The 18,308-nt window shown below is 41.7% G+C and overlaps 1 protein-coding gene across 27 annotated transcripts in view; it reads right to left on the reverse strand.

Moving 5' to 3' along the window:
- The window catches only part of RAPGEF5 (Rap guanine nucleotide exchange factor 5), a 434,425-nt gene that overhangs the window by 189,263 nt on the left and 226,854 nt on the right, over positions 1 to 18,308 (reverse strand). For all 27 annotated transcript variants that reach the window (XR_014816836.1, XR_014816835.1, XR_014816834.1 and 24 more), the window contains 3 exons: positions 10,293 to 10,343; positions 8,259 to 8,365; positions 1,265 to 1,386 (listed from right to left, as the gene is read on the reverse strand). Coding sequence is in view for 16 of the 27 variants with exons in the window: in XM_084978468.1 (XP_084834594.1) it covers positions 1,265 to 1,386; positions 8,259 to 8,365; positions 10,293 to 10,343 (280 nt within the window). In the remaining 11 variants the exon portion in view is untranslated. The remainder of the gene's footprint in view (positions 1 to 1,264; positions 1,387 to 8,258; positions 8,366 to 10,292; positions 10,344 to 18,308) is intronic.

Genomic DNA, 18,308 nt, shown 5'->3' on the forward strand with positions numbered 1-18,308 from the left:
TGTTTCGGTCAGTACATTCATAGCTATTTTATAACTTTTCCACTTCAGGAATGTGTGAAATCCATCACAATTCAAAGAGTAGAAGAAATTTTATTTTGTTTTTTTTCTTAGTGTCCCAAAGCAAAACATTTAATTACCTTAGTGGTACACACATACAACACTATGGCAAGTTTTAGATCAGTGGTTCTCAACAGGGGTGACTGTCCCCTCCCACACCCCACCCGCTTCAGGGCACTTGGCAATGTCTGGTGACACTGTGAGTTGTCACAACCAGGGGCTCTTACTGGCATCTGGTGGGTAGATGAAAGGGGCATTACCAAATATTCTATAATATATAAGGCAGTGCCCATTACTCAGGATTGTCTAACACAAGATGTTCTCACTTCCAAGGCTGCAAAACCCTGTTTTAATACACATCAAGAACTGGAGACTTTTTCCAAAAAACAGTAACACAAAATGTTTTGCTAACCAGAAACCGCAACCTCACAAGCAAGCTGATAATTATATTCCTCAAAGGCAAGTTCACTGATTGTCTAAAGCAGCATCAGATTTCTAAATCTAAACCAATATTAACAGGGGTTACCGATGACACTCACATCCCCGTGTGTACCATTTTCCACAGTGGGACTCCGGGTGTGCTTTTCTGACCCTCACTATGTTCTCTGACCCTCAATATTTATCACCTATAGAAAAAAAGGGCTCCCAAATGACCAACCAGCACCTGCGGGACAGAGCAAAATAAAGAATCCCAACTGTTTGACCTCTAGGTCTTAAAATCCTTGGGCTCAACTAAGAAAAGAGATACCCACCAACTATTTTAGTTTCTAGTTAACATCAATGTTCCATAATCTTTAAATAGCTAAACTTCATAGATCAGCTTTCTAACTGTTCCTGATTAGTCAACTAAAATGGTATGCACACTTCTACTCATAAAGTCAGTTTCTAATATTATTCTAAGTACACCAAGACAAATCACACATTTAGAGCAACTAAAGATGTCAATAACTTAAAAAAAAAAAATTGTGACCAGCATTTTAAGTAGAGAAGGGCAGGGTAAGGGAAAGACTCCTATAGGTAATAGTTTATGAACCGAGTACCTAATAATTTTATAAAAGGTGAGAAAAAGAAGAAAAGATCACCCACTTCTAAGAGAATACAAATATTTACCTGTAAAAACAATTTCTATCTAGATAATCAAACACATTTTGGTCAAGTAGCTTTATATCACAATAATTTCGTAAGCTTCAAAACATGTAATACTAACCTGATGACATAATTCCCATATCCAGTAGGAGCTGCCAGACCCCTATGGCCATAGATCTGCACTGGACAAAAGGACAGTGTTCTAGAAGCCAGTCTACCAGTTCTGACCCAACGCAGCTTCTCCTGGACAAAAGCAAAGCCATTCACAGTAAGACACTGTTGCGAACCATTTGCTGAAAAGATGTTATTTAATACCATCCCTTTCACGTGCTTGCTTTTTTAAACAAGCAACTCAAGAATAAATGACAGGTATCTCTCACTCCTCCTTCAGATTTTAGCTCAAATATCATTTCCGTACAGATACTTAGAATCATATCTCTTACACATTTTTTATATCACCTAACATTTAGCAATTATACATCTTTCCAACTGAATATCTGCTTTTGTCCCTTGAGAATAATTTTCAAGAGAAGAGGGACTGTGTACATGTAATTCTCAATTAAATCCTAACAATTAGAACAGTTTAAGTACACAGTTAATTCTCTGAATATACATATTTGAATAAATGAAGGAATAAATTTAGCAATCCTTTATTTAAAGGTAATGCTTTTGGGGAATTCCCATAGTGGCTCAGTGGTAACAAATCTGCCTAGTATCCATGAGGACATGGGTTCCATCCCTGACCTCACTCAGTGGGTTAAGGATCCAGCGTTGCCGTGAGCTGTGGTGTAGGTCACAGATGCAGTTTGGATCTGGTGTTGCTGTGGCTGTGGTGTAGGCTGGCAGCTACAGCTCTAATTCAACCCCCAGACTGGGGAAACTCCACATGCCAAGAATTAGGCCCCAAAAATCAAAAAAAAAAAAAAGGTAAATAAATACAGTTAATGCTTTTGCCTTGATAAGACAAGTACCTCAAATTGGTGGTGGTCAACTTTGGTTCAACCATTTATATATTTTTAACTAGTTTCTTAAAGAAAAAAGTAATTCTAAGGTTAGACAAAACTGGGACCACACTGGGTGATATACAAAGTTCTGCATGCTACTCTTCAAACACAGATTAAACCTTAACATTTATGAGAGCTGCCACTGCGGTACAGCGGAAATGAATCCAACTAGTATCCATGAGGATGTGGGTTCAATTCTTGACCTCGATTAATGGGTCAGGGATCTGGTGTTGCCATGAGCTGTGGTGTAGGTTGAAGATGCAGCTCAGATCCCGCATTGCCGAGGCTGTGGTGTTGGCCAGAAGCTAAAGCTCCCATTTGATCCCTAGCCCAGGAGCTTCCATACACCACGGGTTCGGCCCTAAAAAGACAAAAACCAAAACCAAAACCAAACAAACAAAAAACACAACCGTATTCAAAGAACGTCCCATTCTGGGCATTACAAGCAGTATTTTCATGCCTAGTTTTCCACCTTTACCAGCCTCAGATGAAAAGCCAAAAGAAGCTAACTTTCTGAAATAAGATTTTTTCATGTGGAAAAATTTCATTGAAACCCACTCTCCCATATGAAAAGAAGTCACCAAAATGTTCTCTTCAAAAAGATGTATCATGTAAATGACTACCTTTCTCCTATATGCGGTATTTAAGGATCAAAAGATGCTAACATTTATTTGCATTTCTAAAACAGAGAAACACTGCCCATGTCTTGTGACTGGCATAGTCATAAATATCTAGAAATCACACAGTAACCACAGTATGAAGAAATGCCATAGGTGCTACATTTTCTTGGGTGATGGAAAAATAAGGTACTAAACATTTCTGCTGAGATATTTGAACAAATAGGCTAGCTTTTGATAAAGCATCACTTTTTTGGGTAAAGAGGTGAAAGACACTCTGAGGCCATTATGGCCATTCCAGACATACTCAGATGCAGGTTAGCATTAGAAAGATTAACAGGAGCTCCCACTGAGGCACAAAGGAAACGAATCTGACTAGCATCCATGAGGATGCAGGTTCCATCCCTGGCCTCACTCAGTGGGTTAAGGATCAGGTATTGCTGTCACGCTGTGGTGTAGGTCGAAGACGTGGCTCGGATCCCAAGTTGCTGTGGCTGTGGCGTAGGCCAGTGGCTACAGCTTTGATTTGACCCCTAGCCTGGGAACCTCGTATGCTGCCAGTGCAGCCCTAAAAAGACAAAAAAAAAAAGAAAAAGAAAAAGAAAGGAAGATTAATGGTCAAATAAATGGATATTTCTTGAAACAAAATGAGAAGACAGACTACAACAAAACAGGCAATTAAGACCAAACCGTCAAGTCTAAGTTCCACAAGACACCTTTCATATTAAACGCTCAAAGTGTTTATTCCTCAACATTTCTGTCAATTACCCAGCACCACTGGGCTTGTAAAGCACTTTTTTCATCTTCCCTTATTCTCACAACAATACACATAGCTCCTCAGCCTGCGCTGTGTCTGACATGACCTGGAACGTGGCAGGACACAACAAAACACTTACTAAAAAAATGAAATTGTCGAACTGCAAATGCTGACTAGACAGCAGTGTTGGCTTGTTTGTTCACAGTGATGGAGAAGCTCCTGAGACCATTTGCTTCTCAAACTTGGGTTTAGTACGAGTTGCCTGGGGGTTCTTGTTAGCGTGCAGACTTTGACACAGCGTGGTTAGGTGTGGCCCCAGAGCCCTCATTTCTAACAAGCTTCCAAGGGATGCTGATGACCACCAAGTCACCATCCCCAAGTCCCACCTTCTCATTGGCCAGGGCCCACTCTGTCTTGAGAGGACAGGGCTGAGTCCATATGCTCAAACACACTATCTCCACGACAGTTGTCATCCATAGTTATTAGTTAATCCTCAGGCTCCCACTTGCAGACCAGGCTATTATTTCCACTGCAGACCATCTCTTTCTACCCCACCTCCAATTTATCAAGTTATGTTTTGTGAGTTCCCGTCCTAGCTCAGCAATTAATGAACACGACTAGCATCCGTAAGGATGCAGATTCGATCCCTGGCCTTGCTCCGTGGGTTAAGGATCCGGCATTGCCGTGAGCTGTGGTGTAGGTCGTAGACATAGCTCGGATCTTGTGTTGTTGTGGCCGTGGTGTAGGCCAGTGGCTACAGCTCTGATTTGATCCCTAGCCTGGAAACTTCCATATGCTGCAGGTGCAGCCCTAAAAAGGCAAAAAAAAAAAGTGTGTTTTGAATTGCTTTCAACAATCCATCTGCACCAGGCAAAACATCATTAGAGTAAGGTTCAACACTACCACTAGTATCACCAATGCAAAGGTGAGGTGAGCTGCTGCTGCAGTTACCTCATACCCCCTCGACTTGCGGACCAGGTCAGCAACAAGCCATTTAAAATATCTAAACCTACAGAACTGAAGGATGGGCAGTGGGGAAGAAATCAGAGATGCCTGGGAGGAATGTGAACACCGCAGCAGTTCTTACTCCCCCAGTATCTGCAATCTTGTACTGAATCCAGAAACTGTTCAGAGTTCATGTAGCCCTAACTACGGTTGCAATACTAGACAGGAACATGGTGATAGGAAAGTGATCAGTTCCAAAGCCAATGCCACTGCTGAAACACAAGAGTCATTTTACTAATCTCTGGAGTTGACAATTTGGTTTTTTTGTTTGTTTTTACTTTTTAGGGCCGTACCCACAGCATATGGAGATTCCCAGGCTAGGGGTCAAATCGGATCTGTAGCCACCAGCCTACGCCACAGCCACAGCAACACAGGATCTGAGCCACATCTGCGACCTACACCACAGCTCATGGCAAAGCCAGATCCTCGACTTAATGAGCGAGGCCAGGGATCAAACCTGCAACCTCATGGTTCCTAGTCAGATTCGTTTCTGCTGCACCATGACAGGAATTCTGTAGAGCTGAAAATTTGATTTCTCGTGGCCTCCGGTTACATTTTTAGCAATTAATTCAGAGTAGTACAGAGAGAACACTCATCTCAAATGGAAATGGGGTGGTGGTATTTAGACACTTATTTGAAGACTCGGAAACTAGTATGTTTTCCTATAGTACCAAATGAATGGAAAGCATTTCCAGGTTTTGAAAGTAATTCTCAGGAGTTCCCGTCATGGCTCAGTGGTTAACGAACCTGACTAGCATCCATGAGGATGCAGATTCAATCCCTGGCCTCGCTCAGTGGGTTAAGGATCCGGTGTTGCCGTGAGCTGTGGTGTAGGCCGGCGGCTACAGCTCCAATTGGACCCCTAGCCTAGGAACCTCCCTATGCCGTGGGTGCAGCCCTCAAAAGTCAAAAAAAAGAAAAAGAAAAAAGTAATTCTCAAGTGGTACATGGGGAACATGTTACCTCAATTTACCACCAGACAAATGAAAATGACCCAGCCTGGGCAATCATTTTAGCACTTTATCATTTTAGCGCTTAACTCAGAGTATTAATCAGTCCTTAGATTATAAAAGAAAGGAGGTTCTGGCCTGACCAGTGAGAATCTAAAATAGCACAACCCACAATCTCTGCACATTCTACTCCCATTAAACCCTAAGTATGTTCTTACTTGGATGGATGGTTCTTTTCTGTGAACCTGATTAATGTATATCTCCCAATTCTTTTTTCAGTCTATACCAATCAGAGACAAAACTGAGAACAAGGACAGATCCTACACAGAGCTTCATGTGGTAACTGTAATGAGTCCTTTAGCCTGCTCACAACCAGACACAAAGACTTACACAGGCAGACCTCGTTCTATTGCACTTTGCTTTATTGTACTTTACAGAATATTGGGTGTTTTACAAAATTGAAGGTCTGTGGCAACCCTGCATTTAGCAAGTCTCCTGGTGCCATTTTTCCAACAGCATTTGCTCACTCTGTGTCTCTGTGTCACATTTTGGTAATTCTCCCAGTATTTCAAACCCCTCACCAACAAAAAGAGGATGACTTGCTAATAAAGGCTGATGGTTAGGATTTTAAGCAAAAAAGTACCTTTTTAAATTAAGGTACGTACATTGTTTTTAGACCTAATGCTATTGCACACTTAATAGACTACCATGTAAACATGACTTTTATATGCACTGGGAAACCAAAAATTCATGAGATGTACTTTACTGTGACACTTGCTTTACTGCAATGGTCTGGAACTGAACCAGCACTATCTCCATGGTATGTTGTACATGCAGTTTTAGTTTTTAAAAAGGAAAAAAAAAAGTTAGACTTGTCTAAAGCTGATACCTCATCTATTTAAAAAAAAAAAAAAAAAAAAAAAAGAGGCTCTACATGAAGTAACCCACTATCAGCATAGCCCCTCTTCCAGCTGTTGAATCTGCTTGGTCTGGGCTCTGAACCAATGCTCTTTCATCCTTGGGCTATAAATTTCTTATGGGAGGAAGCGGGTGGGGGTGATCTTGGGGCTTTTTCAAGAGGTTCACGATTCCATATATACGAAAGCATTGTCTGTCAATAAATCATGTCTAACCTACGTCAAATGTGTCAAAACCTATGTATACGCTAATGTGATTAATTAAATATGGGATTCTCAAGTTTTAATTCATTGTAGTTCTCCCATCTCTACTACACAGTGGTTTGTCAATGCCTAAGATTACATATCCTGCCAAGTTTTTGATTAGAAAGCAGCTGGCGGCATGGGATAGTTATGGGCTGGAAAGGGACGTGAAGAAGTATCTGGGAGTTCCTGTCGTGACTCAGCAGTAACAAACCCGACTAGGATCCACGAGGATGCAGGTTCCCTGGCCTCACTCAGTGGGTTAAGGATCCAGCATTGCCATGAGCTGTGGTGTAGGCTGCAGATGTGGCTCAGATCCTGCGTTGCTGTGGCTGTGGCTCAGGCCGACAGCTGTAGCTCTGATTAGACCCCTAGCCTGGGAACTTCCACATGCCATGAGTGTGGCCCTAAAAAGACCAAAAAAAAAAAAAAAAAAAAAAAAAAGATAAAAGATAAAAGATAAAAGAAAAAAAGAAAAAAAGAAACAAACTATCTGGGGTGTGAAAATCCTCTGGATCTCGATGTGGATAGTAATCACATAAGTTTGTGTAATAACTAAAAATTCATCAAGCTATACCCTAAGATTTGTGCATTTTACTGTATATAAACTATGTCTCAATAAAAAGGGGGTCTTCTTACTTGAACAGGAACCACTATCCCCCAAATCCAGGCCATAATGAAATTCTTACCAACAATGGCAAATGGGGGGGAAAAAGGGAAGAAAATATCCTAAGTCTGTGATAAAACCAAATTTAGTTAAACATCTTTATTCCGAGAATCTTTCCTACTTTGGGGGGTATCATTTATTCTGAGTACTCTTCTTATCTTACGGTACTGTAAACTCATTTCTGTAAGAAAAAAATAATGCTAGTAAACGATAGTAGTTTTTTATCTTTCTCATTTTTGTAGTTTTGGTATTGTTTGGTGTGTAATACCTTTCCTTGGCAAAAATAAAAAGCTGATAATTCCCGTTTGTTTCTTCTTTAAATAGCTCCATGAAATGAAAACATGTGAAAATTGCTAAGTGACTATTCTCTTGGTCCAGCTGTAACTTGAAAACTGACCATAGACGCACTCACTTAATGTAATACCTCTGTCCTGAGTCACCTGTCAGGGCAGAGAAGTGCCATCCCTATGCCCAACTGTCCCCCCCCCCTTTGTAGCCCCCAAGAGGGCGGCTCCTTCCCACCTGAAGAGTTAGAGCAGAAGCCCTCCCCCACCCCAGGGGACCTCAGAAGGGTCCTCACCGAGCCCCAATAAGGTCCCTGTGGAAGGGACCGATATTTACTGAAGTCCCAGTGCAGCACACGCTCTCTAATGATATTATAAAACAGCCCATCTCAGAGGAAGCAGAACGGAGCCTCTAGGGAGCCCATCCACGCCTAAGGCCGAGGATTCCATACCCCACCTTCAGAGCAGAAGTCCAGGTATTAAACACTTGACTAAGTTAATTAAGGGAAAAGTCACCACCAGTGACCCAAATAGGCACTTCAAACAAACCCTCCTACTGACAGAGCCCATCTCTCTGTGATCAAGGTTATAACTTTTAACATGTGTTTTTGTTTGTTTGTTTGTTTTCCCTCAAGGAGAAATTTTGACAAGGTATTAGGAAACCATGTTACCTGTAAAATCCCTTGAGGTTCACTCTGTCCTTTATCAGGTCAGCTGCCTGAACAATAATAATATTCCTCAATGCTCTTCCTGCACAAGAAGAATTCTCTCCATAAATCTAAATGGAAAAGACAAAGAGTCACTGAGAATTCAGAACAATAACATGACATTTTGTGAGCTGCCCATCATGGCCTACCATATAGAAAAAATTATGGCCAAGTCCATAAGCTTAAAACACTTGTATTTTAGCTGACATAGCTATAGACCTACAACAACCTATTTAATTTATTTTTGCTACTGGAACATTTTTGCTATTATGCTGTAATAACTACTTTCCAAATACTATACGGCTTTAACTATAAATAATCTCCTTTTACACAAAGTTTCCAGGGCAAAATGTCTGTTTTTAAAAATACAGTGTTTCTATCAATGCAGCAAAGTGAAGAATATTTATATATTAACTCTGCCGTATTGATAAGGCGTTCCTGTAAAGGTCTTGGAAGATGGGAAAATAATTTATTCCTATCTAGCCAACATCTCACAACATGACGTAATTTGATAGCAGGAGCCAGTCTGCTTTGCTTTTAAGCTTCACTCAGCTGCAGAGTTCATAGTTAATTCCAAGCATTCTGGTTTCATCTGCTCCACGGTTTCATCTTGTAGATAAAAATTTCATTTAGCTTCTTTTTTTCAATCTTCTAATCCACCCATACACATTTCTGATTCTTGTAGGATGAAGGAGAGCATTCCTTAGATCTGGAGAGGTCTATGTCCCACATTAGAATCTACCCCCTTTCTCTATAATTGGCACCTTCCTCCACAGGGCAAAGTTGTTTCACAAAGGAAGCTAAATGAAAATGAAGTGTCGTCCTAAGTAAAGGTTCATGGGTCTATCTGATCACTTCTTTCTTTCTTTCTTTGTTTTGTTTTTTTTTTTTTTCGTCTTTTGTCTTTTTAGGGCCACACCAGTGGCATATGGAGGTTCGCAGGCTAGGGGTCTAAATCTACGCCAGGGCCACAGCAACTTGGGATCCAAGCAGCATCCGAAACCCACACCACAGCTCTGGGCGACGCCAGATCCCCAAGCCACTGCACAAGGTCAGGGATCGAACCTGCTTCCTCATAGATGCCAGTCAGATTTGCTGACCGATGAGCCATGGCAGGAACTCCCTCTGCTTTGTTTCTTGCTGAACTCTTTTTGCACCTATAAAATTTTGTCCCTACAAAATATTTTAGATCTCCTCCCAGAGCAAACACATTGATAATATACTGACTATAACTGGATCCAGGACACTTCAGCCCTGTCCTTATTCTCCCTTAATCTTCCTGTTATCACCTCCTAAGCCCAACCTAATGACAGAATGTGAGAAGGGCAGGAAATGATTTATTTTTAACACATTAAAAGTATTTCAAAGAGAAAAACTTAGGTCAGATCACAGAAAGTTTTACAATAAAAGAGGTATGGGTCAGCTGACACTTGACTAGTCCTGACATGGCACCTGTGTTCATTCACTAAGTCATTCAACAAACATTAAATGAGCAGCTACAGGCCCCATTCTAGATGCTGGGGATGCAGTAGTGAACAAGCCCCAAAAGACCTTGCTCTCACAAAGTTCACAGTCTCCTGACATTCTAAAAAACACAACTCTTGTCAGTGGATTCTTTAATACAGCACAACGAAAACATCTTCACCTTTTTCAATAAGCATTCAGAGCTATTGTACTATTAGATAACTGTAAATATAAATAATCCCTTTTATACAAAGTTTTCAGTGGAATAGATTCAGTATTTTTAAAACACAATTTCTATCATACAGCAAATGCAAGATATTTATATTATATACAGAACTCTGCAATATTCATAATGCATTTGTATAAAGGACTAGGAAAAAAAATTTTTTTTTCCTATCTAGTGAACATCTTGCTTCATGACACAACCATCAGAGTATTTCGAACACCTGTGGCCGTGTCATCCCAGGTGAAGGAGACAGTGAGATCAGGAGCAAATGGGATCTCTACCTGCTGTAAGACAGAAAAGAATCATACCTGGGAAGGACTGTGTTCAAGGTATGGATTGGAAATTCTTCTCGATAAAGTCTATTTGAAAAGAAAGAAAAGGGGAAAATTAGAACCAAACAGAAATCTTTGCACCATAAAGACACAACCTATGCAACCATGGCAGGCCTAGCAGTTGTCCAGGCCAACAATGTCACGGGCCACGAAATAGTAACATCCTTACTTAGTTTAAGTACCTGATCAACAACCATCCTAGCGGGCCAGCATATTCCATGGGAATGGCTCCCCGCTTAGAGAGGACAGCTTTAAAAAGTACAACAGAAAGGCAGGGATATTTGTGACTTTGTCACTTTATTCTCAAGATGATGGTGATTCCATTTCTCCTTTCCCTTCCAAATCCACTTTCACCCATGTAAGTCCACTCTCATCCCTGCACACCTGGACTGCTGTTTCAGCTTCTCAATGGATTTCCCACACTCTGGTCAGGTCCCCTCAGACCAGCCTGCAAATCTCAACTAAACAGAAGTCCCTATATCACCCCGCCAACTGACAGGGGTCTCTCTTCTTGCTTATGTAAGTCAATCCAAAGCTCCAGCCTGCTCTCCTGGGCCACAGCAGTCTGTGCCCAAGAGATTTCTCATATTGTCCTCCTACCTCCCTACACAACCTCTTCAGTCTACTCATCAGAAGAGCCTGCAACTGACACCTGCCTCTGCTCACAGTGTCCCACCTCAAGCCAGCGAAGTCCAGGTCTGTGCAGTCACCTCTTGGGTGAAGCTCTGCCCACTCACCCTAGTCCACTGGGGGTTGTCCCGCTTTGGAGCTCTTTGTTTTCTGACCATTTATGTGGCAGCTCCTGGGTGCTCTGCATTGTTAGCTGTCTTTCTGTGTGTGCATTTGCCCTAACTAATCCACAGGCTCCCCAGTATGATGCTGCTGTAAGGATGGGGTTAAAACTGGGATCCCAGGAGCAATAAACATGGAACGTGGGAAGAGTCGGAATGTAGCGGTGACTGATACCGATGTAACGGCTTCTCTTTTCTGGAGTGTTGGCAGCGGATCCTGCACTGCTTTCACAGCCTCAGGTACACAACCTCATACCAAAATGTTTATTTATTTATACATCTCTGTATTAATTAAGTATTTGCTGAATGATTTGAAGGGTAGGAGCTAATTTTTCCCACCTTACAATCCAGTAAGCAGCACCATCACCCACTCATGTTGAAGCACAATAGAAAACTGTCATTTACCACTGTGGTTTAGGAATAACAAGAGAGAAATGAACATTTACTGAACCTATGCTTAAAACTTTATTTTTTTTTTTTTTTTTTTGTCTTTTTGCTATTTCTTGGGCCGCTCCCGTGGCATACGGAGGTTCCCAAGCTAGGGGTCAAATCAGAGCAGTGGCCACCGGCCTATGCCAGAGCCACAGCAATGTGGGATTCGAGCCGCGTCTGCAACCTACACCACAGCTCACAGCAACGCCGGATCATTAACCCACTGAGCAAGGGCAGGGACTGAACCCGCAACCTCATGGTTCCTAGTCAGATTTGTTAACCACTGCGCCACGACGGAAACTCCGCTTAAAACTTTTTTACATCTCTGTTCCAAAGCCTGCTGTCTTTTGAGACCCCATAGTTTTTGCTCTGCTGCCTCTACTTCTTGGAGTCATTGACAAAACATACCCTGCCACTCACTGCTCTCCAGCATCGGAACCTTCTATCAAACTTTAAAACAGAATTTTCATTCTGCCTCTTCCCCACTCCACCCAGCTCCCATACTACTTCTCTTCTAATTAAACTGGAATAAATATATGGACTCTTTATTCAAAAATGCCAATTGGTACACTCTGCTAAAGATCTGCGATAGCTTCCAAAGATAGACAGGCCATTTTAAATTGCCATATGTTGAACTAAGACATTCACCCAGCCCTTCTGGTCTAGTCTATACACATCCCCAATCGGCCCTTCCTAGGCCTTCTGTCACCTGAGCCTAGGTATTTTATTCACTGACTGAAATACTGAACAGCTTAAAATTTGCATCTACATCGGATTTATCATTTGAAGATGAATCATCATGATAAAGGATCTTTGTTTTCCCTAAAGAGACTTGAAAAAAAAAAAAATCAATATGGTAGGCCAGAGCTGACAATCTTTATTACTCATCTAATTGCCTGAATCGGCCCAGAAAAGCAACTCCATCATGTGATCTAGTTAAAAAGAAAACTTCAGGGCAGAAACAAGTTCTAAAGAATTAGGTGGGGGCACGTTCACGAAAGAAAACCAACTGCTTCCTTTCTTCCTTTCTGCCAGCCTAGACCTGGCGGCCTCAACACTAGTGTTACACTTGCACAATTCCACTCCACAGAAACTTCCCCCGCGATGGCTTGTCACAAAAGATCACCAAGGTGAGTCAATAAAGCCTTGGGACCCTTCCAGGCTGACTGGATAACTGTTAGATAAGCTACTGGCCCACTGGGAATTGACAGCAGGGCAACCTAACAAGAACTGCCTTTTACAGAGACACAATACCTGGGTTTGTTGTCAGAAACGCCTATAAAGCCTGCTCTGAACTGGTCCCAAGGGGCTTTGTTTGATTACCTCTGGGACAGCAGCTCTCAACTCCCCTGAGCTGGGGGAGCTCAGCACTCCCTGCAGAACTCTGGAAGGCACCATTTGTTTGTTCAATGAACTACGACTACTCTGTACTTTTTCTGAGACCACTTGCTGTTTTTAATCACTAGTTAACATAAAGTGCTGAAGACTTAAAGAAAAGAAGAACATGGAGGAATTGTCCATCCACTACCTCATTTTTCAAAGATCTTGTGAAAGGACGGTTGTGTAGTCTTATCAGGGGAATGCCAGGGGCAACTTAGAGGAATCTGAGTATCCCTGCTCTACGGGACCTCACAAACTGCTCTTGCAGTGTTTCCCTGAAAGGAGAGCACAGAACACCCTTGAAGATGCACCCCTCTCCATGCAATAGGCTTCCCCTGATATTCAATTACTCAGTTGTTTTCATCCCATCTTTGACTCGGCTGGGTTTGCTTCTCTTCCCAGCCTTCCAAGGGCTTCATCTAGTCACTCTTGCTGCCACCAAGCCCCATTCATCTCACTTAGGAAGGATCTACTGAGCTCCTTGTCAGGCACAGTGGAAGCTTCCAGAAACAGACATATGAACAAGATAGGAGCCTCTAACTTGGGAATCCATTTTTACAGCAGACGCAGGATCTGAAGAACACTTTAAACTCACAATGCCTCTTTCCTGTTCCTGATTTCCTAACAATTTACTTTATAAATTGGATGGCTGGTCCAACTGATGCAGGTGTCCTCCTTTAAAGGGTCTCACCGTATCTCAAATATAATGCCCAGATGAGATGATTCTTTTCCTCCCTTTATTTCCAACTTCCTAGAATTACTTAAGCTAGATGCAATGATTCTTTCATGAAAGACTCATACTAACCATAGAGAGGCTAGTAACAACACAAATGAAATTAGATTTTAATTCAAATTCATTTCTTCTCCTTTCCAATTTAATGAACCATAGAAAATGATTCCCTAAATGATTCTGAGCAAACCTAATATTTTAAACATGTTAGAAAATTGTAACCCTTTAATATTCACAAAAGAACTTCCAGGAAAAAAAATGGCATAACTCAGAAGGATAAATAGTTAGCAATCATCTACTACCTTCATTTTTTTAAAAGTTAGGTCTCCACTGAAGTCACGCTGTAATAGTCTATAGACTGAGTCTGAACCAAACATGGAACTCATTTCAGAGTCACCGAAAAGATCATGCTAAACTATATGGTAAGGCTTAAGGCGCCTTTCTTAATCCGCTCTTAAAGGACATGCCTTAATGTCCTCTTGACATTGCATCACAATAGTTAGGCTACAAGGGAAGAGAGAAATGAAAGGAAAAAGAATGAATCACCACAGAAGTATGAACTGCTCTATTACAAACAGGAACCAATAGCAACGACCAAATGTGTTGACAACTTGAGAATTCAGTTCACAACACAACTTTCTGTCACCTTCAGCCATCATCCTTTACCCATTCTGGGTGACCAAGTAGATTTAAAGAAAGACTTAAAATAGGAATTGAGATTAATGTTAAAGTGCAATAAGAATACTTAAATTTCTTACAATTCTAGGAAGTCAAAAAGTTCCATAAGTAACCAGAGGTATCATATGTTAAGAGGTTGTAGACTAAAACAATAAAGGCTGTGATCCAGCAGGCTGTGCAATAGATTCTGAGACAGGGTTCCATTCTAAGCCGCAGTGTACCCTTACATCTCAATCAAAGCTTGATCCAGGTTAAAGGACAGAATCCTGCCCAGCCAGGATACTGGCTTGGGAAGGACACAGTCATCACAAATGTGACACAATGCAAACTGGAGACATGAGCCAACTGCTGTGACAGATGCACTGGGCAGGGCACAGTGACTCTCCCGCAAACTCTGGTCCCAATTCAGGTCCAACGATTCCCAGGGCTCCACAGGATGTGCTCCCCATGGTCAGTCACAGCCACAAAGGCCACTTGTAACAATACGTTCTCAACACAGCCTGGTGAAACCAAAGTCAACAATGTTCTCAAAATCAGATTTTTCTACTGCCCTGTCATGTGTCAAGAAAACAGAATGAAACAGAAGGTGGCAGAAATGCTTACTGACACCTCCTTTGTCTTAAACACTTCCCCATGTTAGGAAATGCTTTTATTAGATGTGCCCATCTATTCGCACTTTGGTAGACAAGAGTCCTGAGGGTCAGAAAAATCAAGAAATTTACCTAAAGACCCAGAGCTGAGAAGTTCAGAGCTGAGACTAGAAAAAAATTTTGATTTTGACTCCAAAGTTGCCACCTGCTGCATGTTATTAAATAATAAACAATCCAGTTTCTACTATGTGCTAGAGATGATACTAAATATTTCACAAGCAACATATTGCTTAATTTTTGAAAAACTATAAAGTATTACTAATCCCATTTTGCAGATGACAAAATTAGACTTAAAGAGGTTAAGAAATTCACTGTAGTTTGCAACCCAAACCTGTTTTTAGTAACTGCACCATACATTTATCTTACAACATAGAATGTGCTGATTTCAGAATAACATGTGGCTCAGCAGGTTAAGACCCAACATAGTATCCATGCACATGAGAGTTTGATCCCCAGTCCTGCTCAGTGGGTTAAGGATCCAGAGTTGCCGTGAGTTGTGGTGTAGGTTGTAGCTGCGGCTTAGATCTGGTGTTGCTGTGGCTGTGGCTGTGGTGTAGGCTGGCAGCTGCAGCTCTAATTCAATCACTAGCCTAAGAACTTCCACATGCCGCAGGTGCAACTGTTAAAAAAAAAAAAAAAAGAGTAACATGACACACACGTGCATATAACTCCATGAATTAAGCACAGATAGTCTCTACTAGGTCCAGTGGTTCTCAAGCCTGGATATATATTAGAACCATCTGGGAAATGGAAGAAATAACCAAACAGGAACTCAGGTCTCACCCCAGAACCCAAAGAATTACAAGCCATAGGAGTGGGGTCAGGTGGGTTTTCTCTAAGCTCCTGAAGGTAACTTTGATATGCACCCTAGTTTGAGAAAAACTGTAAAAATCAGTAGTCGAAACTGGTGATTTGAACCTCTCATTGTCCACTTCTGCAATGAAGCTTGGTGCTCCCCTCAAACATCACCTCCTTCATATGCCCAAGCCAAGTTCTGAACACAGCAGGTTGCAGGTCATCTGAACAACAGGCCTGGGATCTGTGTCTGAGCTTCTCAGTCTGGCTTGTGTAGAACAGATAGCCTGTGAATCAGGAAATCCCACCTTGCACCTGATCACATGGGTCTATTTTCTATCTAGCCCACCCTAGACACAGCCCTGAGCCAAGGGACCTCTCGTCTGTAGAGTGGCATCATACATACCTATGCAGCTTCGGAAAGGACATCCCCTTTTAATGGCATCCATAGCATTAGACTGAATTTCTACTTCCCATCACTAAAGGACTCTCTTCTAGTATAAACATGTTGGCCTCACTTAAAAGCTAAAGGAGAAAATTAAAGTGGGGTCTAGGAATACCTATAAATATTTCACAATCTTGCCCACCTAGAGAGATAAATCAGCAAGAACCAGCAGCTTCTGGGAAAATACATACAATGGTATCACAGAACCAAACCCCAAAGTGTCACCAACTTGATTTTACTTATCCCCTGGGAAAATATCTTTCTCCTCATTGTGTTTACAAACAAGAGGATGATTTTGCCTAATAGGGTGAACTTCCTTGGTTAATGCAATTCAGAAAAGCCTTTATAATTTAGAAATCAAGTCACTGTAGATTCTGGATCAACAGGTAAATTAGCAGCTTACTTATCTCCACTTGTCACTGAATTCCCTACTTGCAGTTAACATCAACCCACCCAGTTACACCAGGACTGCAAGATGTACCCTTTCCACAGCAGCCAACATGAAGAAGCCTCCACTGGCCAAATCTGGGACAATCTGAGCAGCAAAATAATGAAACTATTACGTGAGACCTGTAGGATAAACATCTGTGAGTTCATATGGATATAAATAATTGAATAAACAAACATGAGGCAGGGGACAGGGTGGGGAGACAGTTCTTCCTTACAGTCTTCCACTGACTAAATGCAATGAAAAGAGGAAAAGAGAATACCACCATTAGACAAAGAACAAAGCACTAAATGTTGCAAAAGCAACAACAATCAATGAATGCCAAAATCAGTCAACAAAAGTATGAAGAGATCCAGGATACCTAAATAGTATCAACGTTGTCTCCTCACAAGATATTAAAGAGTACAGAGGAAAAAAGTAGTAACTTTGCAGTGGAGCTTAGCAGACACCTCCTTAACTGATAAAAGTTATCACTAATCATGAGACTTGACATCACTTGTTGATAGCCTGAGAAAGGCACTTTGGTGGTATTTTTGTCAAAATGCATACCTGAATTGAATGAGAAACATCAGACAACTCCAAACTGAGAGACATTCTTCAACATAATTAGCATGCACTCTGCAAAAACTGTCAAGGTTAAGAAAGACCAAGAAAAACTGAGGGTCTATCCCATATTGGAGGAGACCAAAGGAGAGGCCATGTGATCCTGTGTACAATCCTGGAATAGGATAATGACCTTAATAGGACAGCTGGCAGAATGGGAATGAGGTCTGTATGTGACTTGAGTATGGATGCTGGCTTTTGGTTTTCTTCTTTCTTTTCTTTCTTTTTTTTTTTTTTTAAATCACACCCACGGCATGAGGAAATACCCTGGCCAGGGACTGAAACCACACCACAGCAGCCACAAGAGGCACTGCAGTGACAACACCAGATCCTTCACCCACTGAGCCACAAGGGAACTCCAGTGCTGGTTTGGACAAGTGCACTGTGGTTATATAAAACAAACTTGGGGAAGCTGGGTGATGATGCTAAGGCAACGCTCTTTGTGTTATTTGTACATTTATGTCTGGTATTACTTCAAAATGAAAAGTCTAGAAAAAAAGTAATGGCCTCTTTCCTCCCCAGAAAGTCTCAAAAAACATTCAAATATTATTTCAGAATGCAGGGCCTGTTTCTTCACTGAAAGCTGTTCTCACCAGAACGTTATCATCCTGGGCTGCACAGAAGATCCGGCCCGCCTCCCTGACCACTCTGGCCTTTTGCACCTTCACACAAATCAGATTAATTCTCCCTAAAACATCTCTTTACACACCACCTCTTTATTTAAAATAAAATTTATTTTGAAACAGTTTATGCTCCCTACATGCTCACAGACAATGTCCCAGGTCTTTACCAAGCGGCCAATCCAGGTCCACATATCTTGCCTGCACGTCCCTGCTGCAGACTCTGCACTCCACCAGGGCAGAAGTCTGAGTTTTACTCTGCAAACCATGGGCATTCTCACCTCTGTCCCAAGCCTTTGCCATGACCTCTCCTCCCTGTATTTTCTCTAAATTTCCACACCTGACCCTACCTTCGATCCACACAAATGCTGCCTGAAACTTACCCAAGCCTTGGGCCTCCTGGGACTAATCTCTGTCCCA

This window comes from Sus scrofa, chromosome 9, assembly GCF_054392235.1.
Source record: "Sus scrofa isolate SSC_HxYL_T2T_F1_AM1 chromosome 9, Sscrofa_HxYL_maternal_Yorkshire_Landrace_v2.0, whole genome shotgun sequence".
Taxonomy (NCBI): Eukaryota; Metazoa; Chordata; class Mammalia; order Artiodactyla; family Suidae; genus Sus; species Sus scrofa.